Genomic DNA, 17331 nt, shown 5'->3' with positions numbered 1-17331 from the left:
TATTCTGCTAATCATGTATTGGAAACGAATTACTAAATCAAATTTGGTATCATAAACATGGTGCTTAGGGAGAACTAGAGTGTTCGTTGTCCTTGAACTTTTTCTAAATACAAAGTTCTAGAGCATTTGATGGATAATTCATCTTGTACATTATGATGGGTGATTTTATTTATCTTACATGATCTAAATTGACCCAAATGCTAAACATATCACTTAGATTCATTAGTAATTTCTCACAGTCCTCATAAACCTAGAATCCATCAAAATTGTAACACATACTTGTATTGGCTTGATCGACAACCCAATGCCCTACGCTCTATTTCAACCCAAGCTCATTTGTAACATTTTGGGATAAATAGGGTAAAAACGTTGGTTTCGATATCGACATGGCTCGGTTTTGTCATGACTTGGTCTAATCCCAAGACCATCAATTACTCAGCCTAGGTTGGCTGTTAGGTCAGGTTTGGTCTTACTAAACCAACTTATACCTATTTAGGATTTAGGTCTAACTTTTGTTCTTCACTCAGCCTATTAAAATACCCTAGGTTTATGTAATAAAAATATGAATCAAGTTCGGATCAAATGGAGGTTGACTCTAGGTACCTATCAACTACCAAATATTATATCTAGAAAAGTTAATTAAGCCAAATAATCTAAGCTTTAAAAAATTTCTTTATGAAATATACAGTGCATGCTACCAAAAACAAATCATGAACTACAAGTACTTGATGATTACTATATCAATATTGGATAATTTTTTTTCATATATACCTTTACAAATATGATTTATTGAAATCGCTAATTGCACATATACCTCTCAGTTCTTCTTACTTTTTTTAAGAGCACCCTCTTATTAGATTTTTGGTTGATATTGGTATTGTGTTAGTAATAATATCCTTTAAGTATAAAATGACTTTATTACCTTCTTGCTTTATACCAATAAAAGATTTTCATGCCAAAATACAACTCTTTATGGTACCAACTAAATGTTAATTTTTAAGGTATTAAAGGATAACAGTGTCTTTTTACACTTAAAATAGTTATTTTTTCAATACTGTAGCACCGTTGCAAAAATAAGATGATTTGAAAGCACATCCAAATAGTAGTTTTTCAAGAGTAAATATACAGTAAGCTACATATACAAAGGTATATGTGCAAAATGCCCAAAATAAAATACATTCTTACATATCATTACTTTTTATTTTTAATTAAAGTGTACAAATAAATTTAATATTATATTTGTATGTATGTATGTATGTATGTATGTATGTATCTATGTTTGTGTGTGTATGTGTCTTTATACATGCATTGATGTGCATACGTTTGTCTATATACGTGTCCATGTAATTAATCTGGGATGGGCTATGTGCTGGATTATTCTTGGCATCAATTCGGCGCTTCGGGCGAGGGGGAAGAGCCGCAATTCTTTTTTAGAAAAAGAAAAAGAAAAATTGGATAAAACCCTTTGGGGTTAGGGTTTTACCTTCCCATTTCCTATTCCTTCTTCCAATCTAGGGTTAGGGTTTTGCTCCTCGCGTCCCATTCCACCTTCCGATCTAAGGCTAGGGTTTTGCCCTTCATTTCCCCTTCTTCGTCCCCGCCGATGGACGAGGCCTGGGAGAAAGCCGTAGAGGCGGCGCTTGGCGGCCGGGCGGACTCCTCGTCGGGGGAGCTACCGCGAGCCCTGACCCTTGACGGCGCCGTGAAGTGTCTCAACGGCCACCTCCCGCGGCCGGCCCTCTTCGAGAAATTCCCTGCACTGGAGCACCTCTCGATCGCCAACGTGCGGCTCGCCTCGCTCGAGAGCTTCCCCCGCCTGCCGGCCCTCCGGCGGCTCATCCTCTCGGACAACCGGATATCCGGCGGGCTTGAGTTCTTGGTGGAGGCCGGCCTCGACGGGCTCCGCGACCTCGACCTCTCCAACAACCGCATCCAGTCGTTGGACTACCTCGCGCCGCTCGCCCGGCTCCAGCTCGCGTCGCTGGACCTTTACGAGTGTCCGGTGACGAAGATCAAGGACTACCGGTCCAAAGTTTTTGGATTGATTCCGTCCTTGAAGTATCTGGACAAGGTGGACGCCGATGGGAACGAGCGGCCGGAGTCGGACGAAGAGGAGGAGGACGAGGAAGAAGACGAAGAAGAGTACGAGGATGAGGAAGAGGAAGAGGAGGTGGTGAATGGATCGAGAAAGGGGCAGGGAAAAGTATCGAATGGGGTTCAGGGAGAAGAAGGGGGGGATGAGGAGGAGGAGGATGAGATAGATGAGGAGGAGGGAGAAGAGGAGGAGGATGTGGTTGAGGAGGACGGAGAAGAGGAGGATGCGGAGGAGGAGGAGGTAGAGGGAGGGGAGATTGATGAGAATGAGCAGGGAGAGGACGACGAGAATGGGGAGATTGGGGAAGACGATGAGGTCAGTTTTTCTTGGTTCAAAGTCCTTGATGCTTCTAATAGCTTTATTTTGAGCACTCAATTTGATGGCTGATAATTTGAGTACCACATTAGATGGAGTTTTAGTTTCCTTGTTATTATTGGAATCTGCTGCTGTATACTATCATAATTCGTTCCTCATGACCTTAAAATTGGTGCATTTTCATTATCATGAGTTGGTAGATTGCTTCTATTAGATGTTCATTAGTGATGTGTAAATATTATGCATGGCTAATTTGCTATCAATCAGTTAGTTTGTTGTCTGTAATTGGTATTTCTCTGCTTACTGTTCAACTTGGCTGATTTAATCATGTCGTTTCTCCTTTTGAGCAAGCATCAGTCTAGAATAAAACTAGCAGCATTATGTAGGGTCTTTGCATGGGCGCCAAGTATTTAGGGGTCCCCAAGTGTCCTCCACTTAAACATCTAACCATGGTATGCCATATTGTATCAAATCAGATGGTACGAAACGTACCATACCATACCGGTTCAGTATTAATATACAGTGTGATGGCGTACGAATACTTTGTACGCCAAACCGGTCTCCATACCGAACGTACCGACATGGTGACTGAGTGTCATCCGCACGGGGCCTTGTAGCATCTAACAAATCTGACTAACTGAAACTTCTGTTCAAGATACACTACCCTTCTAATTTGACTACTAATGGTCTTTTTTGGTTGAGGAACTAATAGTCTAATATCCATGTGTAATTGCATAGGAAAAAAGAAGTAAAAGGCATGAGGCTTGGGCAGTAGTTTATGTATCCTTTAGGCCGGTTCTCTTTTACCACTTGGGATAGTTGAGAGATTTCATAGTGGCATATATGGCACAAAAGTGTGCTTTGACAGGACATATGAAAAATAGCGTAAGGCCATTCGGATGTGCCAAGAAGTGTCACTTCATGTCCATCTGTCCATAAATATCAGAATTTTATGAGATTTGAAAGTGTCCAAGAAACCCTAGAAAATAGAAACTACAATTAGGGAGTTGGTTGACCAATGCTTTATCTGTAATTTTAGTTTTATTTGTATCTCTTGAAATATGTATGATGATAATCGGAATTGGATAATGCAGTTGTTGTCTTAGGTTATATTTGGGACTTTGCTGAAACTATCTAGTCCATGTCAATACGTGTGAGATTGGTAGAAAATTTTTTGTGTAAGCTTCTTTCGGGAGACGAGGTGCATTTTCATTGCTCTAGAGTACATATGACCAAAACTTTCTGCTGTACATTACTTTATTAGTTGCAACTACTGTTTTTTTTTTGGTTTTTTCCTCCTCTTATTATAGTTGGTGTTCAACCCCAGCGAATTCTCTTGCCATTAAAATCCCTTTTATCCTTGATTCCATGTCACAATTGGAAAGAATGGCTATGCCACCAAATCTCCCTCTTCTTATGGGCCTGTATATACTCATGTTTTTAATTAATACACCTAGTAAGATCCAGACTGAGTCTAAATCATAAAGGGGGTTAGATCGAATTGTAGATCGTAATTTTTTTTTTCTGATTTCTTTTAAAAAGTTTACAATATTAACATGTGAAAATTGAATATAAATCAACTATAAAGCAGATGAATGGAGAATAAAAATCCATACAAATAAGAAGTGTAGTTCCAACCAATACAAGCCCACCTATGGCATGTCTGTGAAACAAATAGTTTTTTTTTTGTCACTTAAGATATTTATAAGCTACCTATCAATTCTATTATACTTTTAGGTAGAAGAAGAAAAGTGATAAGACTTATTTGAGCCTCTTATCTTTAAGTCCTTGAATTCCAATAATATGCATGTGAATTTCATTACTCGAGATTGATAAGTAATTTTAAAAAGCTACAGCTCAAATAAATTATAGAAAATGGACTTGCACATGATTTAATATGCAAATAATATAATTATGTTGCATCTTATTACCAACAGACTATGATTCATAATACAGTTAGGTTGGTTCTTATTATCAATAGACTATATGATTCGTAATATTGAACAAGATCATGTATTCCTAATCAATTCTAATCCAAGGATGAGATCTAGATCATTCACTGATTGGGATCATGGATCGTGAATTGTAGTATTTTTAACAACAATGAACACATTTTGATAAAATCCTTGTTCTTTCTTCTTGAGTATAGGTGAGGATTGCCAATCAAGGATGTGTTTGTCAAGTAATGCTAAATGTTTCTTTCTTTTTCTTTCCCTTTTTTTAATCAAAACCAACCATTCTTCTTTGCTTGTGTGTTTCATATGCAGAGATTTATTGGTTTTAATATGAGCTGTTAGGTTTGGCCAAAAGGCAAGTTAGTGGGAGAAATAAGTTGTGTTCAGAGATCTTTAAGTAGCTATTTTTACTTTCTGGCCCTTGTAGGAATCCTTAAACACAATACATGTCAGTTATGTATTCATATTTCTATCTCTGCCATTGCAACACGAACTCTCAGGCAGTGTATTAGCTGCCTGAGCAACTTGATCCTTTTTGCCACTCTAAATATATCTTTTTCTTTCTGTTGGACTCATCTGGCGATTTGTTCCTTCCTCTCCATGAATGGAGCATGTGCATCATGCATAACAAACACTATATTCTTGTAATTGAGGCAGATGGAAACTTGGTTAGACCTAGATTTCTACTTAATTTGGCTGAAATTCAGGGTAGATTTTTACTTAATTTGTTTAGGGCTTGGCTGGATCTATTTGTTATTTTAGATATTCTGGGTCCATCCCAGCCTGGTTACCCTACCTGGACAACTGATGCAGTTATCCTTTCTTGTTAGGGAGCCATTACTAGTCATGACAAGTAAAACCTGCCAGACTTAGTAGTTGGTTTAAATTTTGCTGTGGATAATTCCAGGCAACTTTATGGGAATTTGTGAGGCTCTTGATTCCAGGCAACTTTATGGGAATTTGTGAGGCTATTGATTCCAGGCTGATATTGCTAGACGATTATTAATATCATGATGGTGGATTGTTATCTTTTCTATAAAGACATATTAGGGTATCTTATCTTTACAATGTAAGTTCAGATCATTTTTTTTTTAAAAAAAAAGCACGACAGATTTTGCCTTTATGTCAGGATGGTTGTTAGGTTGTTTCATCACCAGTCATATATATCACAAGGATGACATCTTCCAAGGCCTCTGGCTTGATTAAGAGTTGCATGCACAATAAATAATTATGTTTTTTTTTTTGTACATGTTTTGGCTCAGACTAGACAGGCTCAAAGATTCTGATTTAGCAAGTGATTAATATTTATCAATAAGCATAGTTGGAATACATATATCTAAAGGTGGAACAAGAATTCTGGCATGATGAATCTAATGCATTGAGTTTTACAGATTATGAACTACACCTGGAGGCATTGTTTGCCTAATTGAACTGGATAAGCCAAGTGTAAAGTGCTAGATTGCATTATCGTCTAGTATTGTCTGGTGCATGATTTGAAGAGTTAATTAGAACTGTTTTTGTTAGGGTTTTGGTTATTTGCAGTCAATAATGAGTCCAAACTATCTTGGTGTACTGTGCTTCTGGTTTGTTCCTCTTAATTGGATGTTTTCATTGTAGTTTTCAGCTGCCTTTCATGTCTCGCTTATTTTACTGAGATTGACTTCATATGCGAAAATACTGCCTTAATGTCCAGACAAAAGATTGTGGTATGCAGCCAGCAGTATAATATGTTAAAGTTTGTTTTCTCCATGTTGCTTTGCGAAAAGTTTAGCTAAATAATTTGTTTGCTGTTGTGTATGCATCAGTTTCTGAAATCAATTTTTTTCCGTTTGTTCATTTTCCTGCTAATTTGCTAGAAAGATTTTTTATCTGAATGCATGTTGGATGTGCTCGGTATTTTGAATTTTGCCTTAAAAGTAATTAAGGACATCACCGCTTGCTACTTCTCTGGTCTCTAACAATTCACTAATTGATTTCATTTCCACATTCAGCTCAGTCATGCAATCCTTTTCATTTTTTATTATATTTTTGGTGATTCATATGTCGCTTCTGCTTTATGTTGGCTTGTTGGTTGATATTGACTCCTAATATTTTAGGTCAAATTTCTTTTCTTATTTTACTATTTTGTCTGGCATTGAGTTTCTGATCGGGTTGGTGCTAGTTCATCCATGGTTCTGTGAAATGGAAAGGAACGGGTGTTAATAGCCTTTATTAATGGAGGTGGTGTTCTTTCAATTTTTCTGAGCTTAAAACTTTTGGTGATGCTAGGAAGAGGATGGGGGGACAGAATATGTGTTTCAGCTCGTATCACGACCGAAGGATTGGACCGAAGGTGAAGGAGTTGATGATGAACAGGCGAACCACCGTGGCAACGGTGCACAGCCCAACAAGAGGAAGAAGGATGGAGAAGAAGAAAACTCCAGGTCACCGAAGCATCATTGATAATTCACATTACATGTACATGGACAGCATCAGAAAGGGGCAAAAAAAAAGAAACATCATCCAAGGCTGTTTGGGGTACGCTGAAAACTCCAACTAGTAGGATGATCAGTCAGATTGCGAGTACCATTGAGAAACTGTTATATATTTATCAACCTACGACAAGTAAATCAAGACTCGTCTACATGCGGGTACGCCTTTTTTTGGTGGCTCGCTGACCTGCAAATGTTGTCACAGCTTCTTTTCAAAATGACAGTTATACTTAGGAGTATATCAGAGAATTTTGGCAATCTAGTAGGTGTCGGATTTGGTGGGTCAGTTTTGTTAATCTGATTGAGAAGATATCTCTAATATAAATGCGGGGATTGCAAGTAGTGCTTCGTTTATTCGTTTCATGTTTTAACCAGGTGCCTGTTATGCCGTAGATACCGGGCTGGTGAGCTTGTTCTCTGCAGTTTTTTTATATAGTTCTCATACGAGTACAGCTAGACAAGCCAAAAGGAGGAAGATGATACAAGAAAGAAGAAATATCAGCAGCTTTCGTCTAAATAAACTCACCAGTGTGCGGCGCCATGAAGGAGGTAATTCAATCTGTTTTTCGAAATATGTGTGCTGCACGGAAAGGTTCTATTTTTCTCTGCTCGGAAAGGTTCTATTTTTCTTATCAGTCTACGAGTCTGATCGGTCAATGAGTGGTTATTCTCTTTTAACAGTTCACGTTTCGTATTCAATCAATCATTGAAGGAATTTTTTTCTTCAATGGTGGTCAGGCCAGGTTGCACCAACGCTGCCGCCACCATTAGAATGCCATAATGATCTATGTCGGGAGTACGGTGGCTAACGTCGCGGTTGGTGCATCTGTAGGTGCTAAGGTTGGGGTTGTGTGTCATAGGGGAAGTACAGGCTCGGCCAGATGTAACTAGTACTGGTTCTTGGCCGCTCGGTACGTTGCACCTGAGACCATCTCTTACCCGGAGCGCAAGGCAGCGAAATGCTGAACAGAGAAATCATTGCTCCTACCTGTTGGTTTTCTTGTTTGGATATGTGGAAATGTGGAGTGAGGGTCAACAGGGTAGATGTATGATATGCTGTCCGTGTGACTTTAGTCTTCTTCTGTGAATTCAAAGACAGGGGCGAGGTTTGGAGTTTTGTAGGCTATGAGTCATGATTCCACTGGTTCAGATAAAATCTCCTGTTGTTTGGGTGTAAAACATGGTATCAATTGTTGTTAGGGAAAAGAAAGAATTCTGTTAGCTGGGGCAGCCAGATTGGGGATTTGAAATACACACAGGGAGAGATGCACTTGAACTGCAATAATGCTAGAGAAAAAAAAAGATATAAGAGGGAGAGATATAGATTGATATAAGTAATTTTATTTAAAAAAATAAGTGCCTATATTAATATATTATTAATTTGATTCATCTTTTATTTAGTATATCTTTGATTTGGTGGTCCTAAAGCTTAACATTGGTACTTCTATGCATATTTACATCCGTACTTTATATATCTATATTTATTCAAAGTAAATTAAATATGTATATGATCTTTTGTATTTGATTAATATGCTATTTATGTCCATATTCTCTACATGAAATAAAGAATATAGACATGGATACATTCAAGGCCGATGCATATCTAATCTATTTTTTCAGCCTCAAGAATAAGAAAAAAGAGTTTCATGCAAGAGGGAAAGAAAGGAAGATGGATGAGTCATGATTGTTCCTAACATGATTTGTTTCCTAACACAAACAAAAAACGAGAGAGAGAAACTATAAAAGGAAGAGGCCGACGCTCCTAACATGATTGTTCCAAAAATTAATGTTGACTCCTGAAACTATTGATTGAAGCTTAGGATCCATGAATTAAATCAAAGCAAATAATGTGATACACATTTACTAGCTCCCGAGGCTTTCCTAAATTACCATGCAAGATTCTAACCACAAATTGTGCATGTAAAAAGATTGTACAGTTAGTTCTACAAAAAAATTTTATATATCTCAATACATTAACTAATACAAATTATTCTTTTATGTCTCTTGAACAATATCAAATAATTTATAAATTATTAAATACTAAAATCAATAGAGAAGAAGAAAGAAAACCGCAGACAAATGGATGTAAGAAAATTTGAAGTTATTTTTTTTTGATAAAAAAAGGGCATTCATATAGTTCTTACATGAATACAACTTGTCAAGTCAAAAACGATAAAATGATACAAGGGAGAGAAAATCTTAGTGATATTAGTATTAAAAAATTTCTCCAGAGTGTTGAGTCACGTAGACGGCGGTCCAGTCTGCGGCTCTGTTCGTCTTTCGATACACGTGCTTTGTCTGAAAAAAAAGCTAAACTTCTGACTAGTCTCACAAATCAGTGGATGATCATCCTCATATCCAATCAATCACTGTAATGGAATTTCTCTTGCGATATATTCTATCCGGTGCCCTCCTCGCATAGGAAAAAAATTGAAGTTATCGAGTGCTCCATCGCAGCAGCGGAGATTAACACGATACCTTGACTCGTCTTTGGCAGCTTTCGCCATAAAAAACATTGACTTAAAGACTCGGCAGCTTCTTTCCACCTTCTCCTCTGGGGGCAGACGACTTCACCAACGCCCGTCCATGATCCCATCCCTTCTCAGTCCTTCCCTTGCTCTTTTACTTGGCTTCGGAAACAAACAAACTCATCCCGGCTACATGGAATCCGACGACGACAAGCGGCCGAGGTCCGGCGGCGGAGACGACGACTCCGGCGCCGACTATGCGCTCGCCATCCAGGACATCCAGCGGCGGTTGAGGCGGAAGAGCCGCGACCGCCTCCGCGGAAAGATCGCCGACCTCCTGCGGCTCATCAACACCCCGCTCGCCGACATCATCCGTGACCACGCCCTCCCCTACCTCCCCGCCGCCTCCGTCCTCCGGTTCCGCTCCGTCTCCGCCTCCTGGTCCCAACGCATCTCCTCCCCTTTGTTCGCCGTCACCCAGTCCCGCTGCCACCGATCCATCTCCGGCCTCTTCTGCTCCGCTGCCTCCCTCCCGTCCTTCGCCCCCTTCGACCCGGTCGCCCACGCCCTTCCCGACCCCTCCCTCTCCTTCCTTCCCTCATCCACGATCGTCGTCCGATCCTCATCCAACGGCCTCCTCTGCTGCTTCACCCCGTTCTCCCGCCCCTCCTACTTCGTCTGCAACCCGGCCACCGCCGACTGGACCGCGATCCCGCCCCCGCCGCTCCACCCCGGTGCCGACCCCGCCCTCGCCCTCATCTTCGAGCCCTCCGTCCCTAATCTCGAATCGCACTACGCCATCGTCATCGCCTTCCAGATCGACCGCGTGGAGGGAGTCTACGGGTTCCAGACCTTCTCGTCTGCCGCCGGCTCTTGGTGGGTCTCCGCCGAGGTGTGCGTGGCGGAGTGCATCATCGCCGACTCCGGCGTGTCGGCCGGCGGGGCGGCCTACTGGCGGACGACGATGCAGACGGTGGTGGGGTACGACCCGTCCGCGGACGCCGTCAAGATGGCGCCGTGGCCGGCGGGTTACGAGGCCGAGGCCCGGTGGGAGCTGGGGGAGATGGCCGGCCGCCTCTGCTGCGCCGCCGTGACCCCCGCTGCCGCGGCGGTTTACGCACTCGGGCCGTCCGATCGGTGGAGCCTGCTGGCGTCCTTCGACGTGGTGAAAGTGGACGGCGAGGAGGAGGAGGAGGAGGAGGAAGAGGAAGAGGAGCCGAAGGGGAGCCGTCCGATCGTGTTCAAGAAGCCGCCACAACCGTTGAGATTCCAGAGCGGAAATCTTGAGGCGTTGTTCTGGTTGGAGGGGAGGGTGGTCGGGGTGGACCTGGCGGGCCGGCGAGTACGAGCGGTCAAGTTCGATGGGCCCCAGCCGGCGCCCGGCGTCGACTACGTGTCGCACATCAACACCCTCGCTCCGGTGGTCCCGCAGGTCGCATCGACGTCCGCTGCCGCGGGCCCCGCGGTTCAGGGAGAAGGTTCGAGTTTGGAGTCCCCCAAGAATCGCGAAAGCGCCTAGCCTAGTTTTTTTTGGTATGTAGCTATATAACTTTAATGTTTTCGCTATATATTTATATATATGCATGGCTAGTGTATATACTATACGCCATTTGGGACTACTGATTGAAGCCAAATGCTTGATGGGATTAGTACTATTCTTCATTGTGTTTGCTTGTTGGCTATATACCTTTTGCAATGAATGCATTGGCGATATATGATCTAAGTGAAAAAAAGGTATAACCTAGGCGCATTATTTTGTAGATAACTATATATATTTGCAAGAGGTACATTTGCTCTATGTAGGATTTTATTCTCATGCAGTGAGAGATGGATGTATCCAAGAAATTGATGACCATGCAAAGACGGACTCCATGTTGAAATTGTACATGTTTTCCTTCTCATGAACAATATTCCTTGCAAGCTCTCATGCCCTCCCCTCTGCTCCCCCTTGGCTCATCATCTTTTTAGGGCGTATGAGGTATACTGTAAAATTCTAAGGATATATTTTTTTGAATATTAATATTTACCTTATCTTACTCTTTTTGATCATTTAATATAAGATTTAAAAATTTAGTCTTAATATCGCAACCATCCATGAAGTTCTTCTTTTTTGCTAGCTAAGTCTATTATCATCGGTATCATGCTTAAAAAATGATTCTATGCTTTCCTATATAGCCTTGACATGTGCCATAGGATAACTTTTTACACTGTTTTTGTAGTCATGGCTGATAGATTATCGCACCCTTTGTAATGGAAAAGGAGAAGAGAGTGTCCTTAGCAAGAAAGGAGGCTACTTTAGACGACGTGACAGTGAGAAAATATATAGAAGATAGCAATTGTAGCGAGGATTGGCGCTTAGATGGAAGGCAACTGAAGGTCGACAATTTTTGGAGACAGAGGCACTATGGAAGAGGAGCAAGAGACCTCAAACTAGACGGTGAAGGAGCCGAAGGCAGTAAATGAAACCAGAGATAAAATGGCCGAGTGACAATGAGGAGAGAACCGAAAATCTGAAACTAAGGAGAAACATGGTGGAAGGGAGCTACGGATCCATTAGAAAACAAAGGATCTTCAGGTGTTAATCTACTAAAAATAGAGGATATACAGATCTATTAAGGAACGTAGAATCTTCGAATGTTGATTCATTAGGAAACAGAGGATCTGTGAATCTACCGATAGAGGATCTTCGGGTGTTGATTCATTAGAAAACAAAGATTGATAGATCAGCAATGTAGGTCTTGAAAGCTTGTAGACATGGCAATGACAACCACAACAAAGGCGGAAGAAATGGTGGCGGTAGATTAGGTGATCGGTGGATCTAAAACCTTATTGAAATATTTAAAAAAAAGAGAAAAACAAAAGAAAAAGAGAGAGAGAAAAAAAAATTATATCTCTAATCCATCGAATGTACTAAAGAGTTACATATACTAGTGTACAAACTCCATATAAAAAAAATAATATAGGCTTATGTAGGATCACGCTAACAAAAAAAATATTATTGACTGATACAAGTTATTAAGTGATCTCTAAAATAGCTCTAACAAAATAATGCTAACAAAGAAAAATAACGCTAACAAAGGGTCACGCTAATGAAAACAATATTATGGACTGATACAGGTTGTTACATGATTCTAAAATTATGCTCACAATGTCTATCAACTGAGCATGTAGATGGCATTCCTATTATAGTAATAGATTAGCAACAGTTGACAAGGACTTTGTTAGCATTCTGCTTAATTTTTTTAGGTCTATTAATTGGATAATTTAGTTTTGGCCCTTGATTGAGCGGAGTACTTGTAATTTTGGCTCATATAGAGTAAGGGAAATTGTGTATAGGCTTAACTGTGTATAAGAACAAGTCTAACCATATGCAAACGACTTTACTTTATCCTTCAAATTTGCAAGAGATTAACTAGAGAAGTCAGATAAGGGGCGATAATCAAGTTGTCTGGGTTATTATAAATGAATCAAAAGATCATCCATAATAAAGTCTTTAACGAGCTTTTCTTGAGCTACATATTTGTCATGGCACCCATTTCTTGTTCAATTTTGTTTTTTGAGACAACAGTTATTCATCACCACTTAGATTTGAACTTAAGATCTTTCACTAGAGAGAAAGACACCAAACAGAAAACTAAATTAATTTTTATCATTAATCTTTATAAATTAATAATTAGACTTTTTAATGGAAAAGAAAAAATCTAAATAACATGGAACATTTAAGATTATTAACCATAATTGCGTTAGGAACCTAGTCCCGTTGGAAAAGCTTACAACCACTGAATTAGCTCTTTGCAAAATGTTCTTCCATATTGCCAACGGCAAATAGTGTTTTTACTAGAAAGATTGTTTAGAAATAATAGCCTCCATAGACATACATACTAGTTGATAGAGATTTTGGAGTGGCGGATCTCCTCCAGGAGGAAGAGCTCTAATCTGTACACAAGAAGAAGCAATAAAATCAAAAATTGTCAGAACTTATCCGGCTGCAGACTTTCTGATGCTTAAAACAAACAGAACTTTGAAGGACAAAAAAAAGTAGAAAAAAGTTTTGGGGAGCAGAACAGTAGAATAATATGTATGAGATGAGCACTCTGTAGCTGAGTCCAAGTCAAGCGAAGAGCTGCCTCTAGCTTTTGTTATCCGAATTTGTTGAAATAGATCTTTTGGTGTGCTCAAATTTGGGCTACATTATATGCTTTTCTAGAAAAAAATTATAATCATTGATGGGAAAGGAGGAAGGTTTATGACCAAATCACATTACCGTCATTTCTCATTGAGTGGGCCCTCTGCCTTCAATTGCATGCACCGCCTTCCTCATCTTTTCTCCCCGGATGGAAATTTCTAACCTGCTTCCTTTCTCTTACCTCAAGACTTTTTCTTTCTTCTCTTCTTATCCTCTCCCCTTCCAAGTCTTCTTGGCATATCCCTTAACGTGTGTACGCCAGATGAGAATTGTTGTACTCGTAGCTTTCGCCTTGTAGTGAGAAAAGTGCAATAACTTGTCATGCGAGTAAGAAGCAGCATTAGTTCAAAATTTGATCCATTACAAAGTAACATTCTAAGCGTCCGCAGTGGGAATTGAAGGATTTTTTCTAACTATGATTGATTTATTTGGATTAGAGTGTTAGCTTTATAAATTAACTACTTATAATCAAATTGGTGTAGACTGTAGACTAACCCATACTGATCCAATTGTAAAAAATCTCTCACCCAAAGCCATTAATCTCAGGTATCTTTGGATGAATTGGCATGTTCACTTGCTTTAAGTGAGACTAACCAGTTGGGACATTGAATCTTATTCATCTCTCTTAAAAATGGAAAAAATTTATGATTATAACCATCTTTCATCTTTTAAATATGCTGCAATAATCATTCCTCTTGCTCCTTAATTATTAATTATTTCCACTTAGCAAATATATTTTTCCATAATATTTTTGTATAGTTTTTCCATCAAAATTGAAGGTAATTATTTAAGTCTTTTTTTTTTATAATTTAGGGCTCGGTCATTTCAATAACAAATTAATAATGATATAGGCTTGTGATGCCTCTAGCCACTCTTCCTCCCACCCTATCCACAAAACTCCGACCTTTCCATTCTCCTCGTCTCTCCCTCTTCCCCAAGAAGACTTCTTTCCACCCCATCAATTAATGCGTCAAAATTTTCGTTTGACTCACCCTCGGATCAAGATCCTACGGTATGGATTTACCCAATGATGTTGAAATAGTTGCCCCACAAAGAAATAAATACTCGCTCAAAGGAAAGAAACTAACCACGTTCGAAGTCGCCGAACGACGCCGGACGAGCGAAAGAGAGATCGTGCAACGAAGACTCGTAGCCATGGACTTGGATCCCGACACCGCCGACGAGACCCGCGTCCGCCCCAGGACGCGGAGCAGCTCCGGCGATTCCTCCCTCTCCGACTGGGTCGTCGGAGCCGACGAGACCCACGTCCGCCCCAGGACGCGGAGCAGCTCCGGCGACTCCTCCCTCTCCGACTGGGTCGTCGTCGACGGCTCCGACGATCCCCTTTCCTCCGATGATCAAGAATTCGCCGTCCATGACGATTCCGTCGACGCCGAGATCGAGGTGGATCAAGATGGAGACGCGAATCAAGATTGGGATGAGATGTGGGTTCCGATGAGGCCCTTGAAGGAGGAGAAGTCGCTCCGCCTCCTCTACCACGTCCTCCCCTACCTACCGGCGAAGTCCCTGCTCCGCCTCCGCTGCGTCTCCCCCCAGTGGAACGGCTGCATCTCCAGCCAGTTCTTCATCCACTCCCACTCCCTCCACCCCCGCCCAGTCTCCGGCCTCTTCTTGCACCGCCGCGGCGACACCTCCTGCGAGCTCCCTGCGTACGCCCCCTTCGACCGCGCCGCCGACGCCATCCCAGACCCCTTCCTCTCCTTCCTCCCCGAGCCCGTCGCCGTCGCCGCCTCCGCCCGAGGCCTCCTCTGCTGCCGCGGCCGCGCGTCGGGGGGGTACTACGTCTGCAACCCCACCACCGCCGCCTGGACCGCCCTCCTGCCGCCGTCCAACGGCCACGGCGCCGACCCCGCCGTCGCCCTCGTCTTCGACGAGCCGGCCGTCTACAACTTCCACGCCGACTACCGCGTCGTCTGCGCGTACCCCATCCCCGGCGGCGGCTGCGACGGGATCTACGGCTTCGAGACCTTCTCCTCCGCCTCGTGGAACTGGACCGCGTCGGCGGAGATCTGCGCCACCGAGCGGATCCTCACCGGGTCCGGAGTCTCCGCCGGCGGGAAGGCCTACTGGCGGACGACGACGGAGGAGGTGGTGGCGTACGATCCGGTGGTCGACACCTGGACGGCGATAGCGAGGCCGGGGGGCGATCTTGATTTGATATTGTGGGAGCTGGGGGAGCTGGAGGGGAGTGTGAGCTGCACGTGCGTGAAGGCGGCGTCGGTGACGGCGTGGGTGATGGGCGACGGCGGATGGGAGGCGGCCGGCGAGTGGTCCAGGGTTCCGTCGCGGAACTGCGAGGAGTGGCCGCGGCCGCTGAGGTCGCAAGGTGGGAAGGAGCTGCTCTTCTGGGAGGGGGAGGGCAAGAGAGTGGTGTCCAGGAACTTGACGGGGCGCGTCACGAGGAGGCTTCGCGACGGCGTCACGGATCATTACACCAACTTCTTGCCCTACGTGAGCACCCTCGTCCAAGTCCGGAGGTATCATTCTTTTCCCACTTAATGCATGCTTTGGATTTCAGGACTAGTGATCTGTAAGTAGAGTTCATGGTGGAATCTGGATGGATCTTTGTCGCTTGCAACTCTTATACACCGATGACAATATTTTTCTTCTTGCATCAGATATATGAGCTATAGATATTAGAAGACAAGAGGATGAACAGAATTTAGATAAAATAGTTGAAATGTTTGTAAGAATAACGATCATTGAAACTTGAAGGTAGGAATTGATTTCCTAACCTTGAAACTAGTTGTTTTCCTAGAATATTTTATATAGGATGTATTGCAATTTAGAACATTAGTTGAAAAAAGCAAAATTAACTACTTGGTCTTAGGAAATACGTATGACTACTTGCATCATTAAACTGGGATTTGCCTCAGTAATCACACCTCTTCCCTTTGGGTTGTGCGCGTCTCCAAAAGTCTAAACCTAAGCAATTAGATATGGGTGGGTGGTTCTCCCTCTACCTTTCTCTGAGGAAAATGAAATCGCTTCTATCATAAAAAGTTCTTGTTCACAGTAGAGCAGTAAGTAGCCGAGTGATGATGATGATGCAGGCCAGCTCAAAGCCCAAGCGATGAGAATGCGAATCTGGAGGGAACTGTGGATTCAAAATCCAATCCAATCCTTGGAAGTCTAAGTGCATATTACACATGTAAAGATGAATTTCATCTAACGAGACTCGGTTACGGTGCATTATTTAGATTTGATGCTCTCACATGGCTTTCTTACTTTGATCTTTGTGGTGATCCATGACAGGAATTCAAGTTCATAAAGAGCTCAAGACATTGCATGAAGAATTATTTAGCTTTAACTCCGCGTCAAAAGTGAACCGAAAGCTAAAGACGAATTGGATCCTGCAAGACACCTTAATATCTTATGCTGTGCCACAATCTTTCAGTGGGACCAATGATGGGAACGTAGTATATATCTTCACTTTGTTATCCCTAGCTAAGCATTTGCCGTGTGTAAAGACGTTACTTTCGACCATCCTTTTTCCCCTTTGGTTTTTTTTCCTGTCTTAAACTGCCATACTGTTTGATTGAAAAGGACGTTTTGCATCTCTTTATCTATGCGTGAGGCTTGGGAGGGGAAGAAACAAGAAACATAGTTTAACAGAAGATGAGGATATCTCATTGCATGGGGACCAGTGGCAAGGTAAAGTCGCGAAACCTCTACGGAGGGTCATGCTTGTTTGTTTTCTTGCTTATTGGTGCATTTGGTTTCTTACGTCTAGAGATGGGCATCGGGCCGGCTGCAAGATGGGCATCGAGAGGCTCACCGGGCTACAGACTAAACGGGTCGTGCCTGGCACGGCCCGCTT

General features: G+C 42.2%; 3 protein-coding genes and 1 long non-coding RNA gene across 6 annotated transcripts; all 4 read left to right on the top strand.

Annotated features, from left to right (window-relative positions):
- The first annotated feature begins 1385 nt into the window (after positions 1–1385).
- LOC103702699 (acidic leucine-rich nuclear phosphoprotein 32-related protein 2-like) lies at positions 1386–7190 on the top strand. Its single transcript, XM_008785236.6, has 2 exons — positions 1386–2410; positions 6634–7190. Exons 1-2 carry the CDS (start codon positions 1604–1606, stop codon positions 6805–6807), a joined length of 981 nt encoding a protein of 326 aa, XP_008783458.3. The 5' UTR covers positions 1386–1603; the 3' UTR covers positions 6808–7190.
- LOC148714999 (uncharacterized) lies at positions 2417–5455 on the top strand. The gene is made up of 2 exons (XR_015975877.1): positions 2417–5309; positions 5347–5455. It is a non-coding gene; the product is annotated as an uncharacterized LOC148714999 (long non-coding RNA).
- A 2114-nt stretch (positions 7191–9304) lies between the features above and the next one.
- LOC103702702 (uncharacterized) lies at positions 9305–14404 on the top strand. Of its 2 annotated transcripts, none has more exons than XM_026802860.4 (2): positions 9305–10837; positions 14304–14404. In XM_026802860.4, the coding sequence occupies exon 1, from the start codon at positions 9423–9425 to the stop codon at positions 10821–10823; it is 1401 nt and encodes a 466-aa protein (XP_026658661.3). In that variant the 5' UTR covers positions 9305–9422; the 3' UTR covers positions 10824–10837; positions 14304–14404. The 2 variants fall into 2 exon arrangements, with proteins under 2 accessions (XP_026658661.3, XP_017697206.3); XM_017841717.5 differs by lacking the exon at positions 14304–14404 and adding an exon at positions 11126–13559.
- Positions 14405–14504: 100 nt separating this feature from the next.
- Positions 14505–17074, top strand: LOC103702700 (uncharacterized). 2 transcript variants are annotated; one of them, XM_008785237.5, is made up of 3 exons: positions 14505–15988; positions 16565–16662; positions 16767–17074. In XM_008785237.5, coding segments are annotated over exons 1-3 (1584 nt in total). In that variant the 3' UTR covers positions 16769–17074. The 2 variants fall into 2 exon arrangements, with proteins under 2 accessions (XP_008783459.3, XP_008783460.3); XM_008785238.5 differs by lacking the exon at positions 16565–16662.
- The last annotated feature ends 257 nt before the right edge of the window (positions 17075–17331 follow it).

This window comes from Phoenix dactylifera, chromosome 1 (assembly GCF_051530095.1).
Source record: "Phoenix dactylifera cultivar Ajwa chromosome 1, Ajwa_hap1_PhDact_Kaust_v1.1, whole genome shotgun sequence".
Classification (NCBI taxonomy): domain Eukaryota; kingdom Viridiplantae; phylum Streptophyta; class Magnoliopsida; order Arecales; family Arecaceae; genus Phoenix; species Phoenix dactylifera.
The sequence above is the reverse complement of the archived record's forward strand: the minus strand, read 5'-3'. Positions and strand labels throughout refer to the sequence as shown.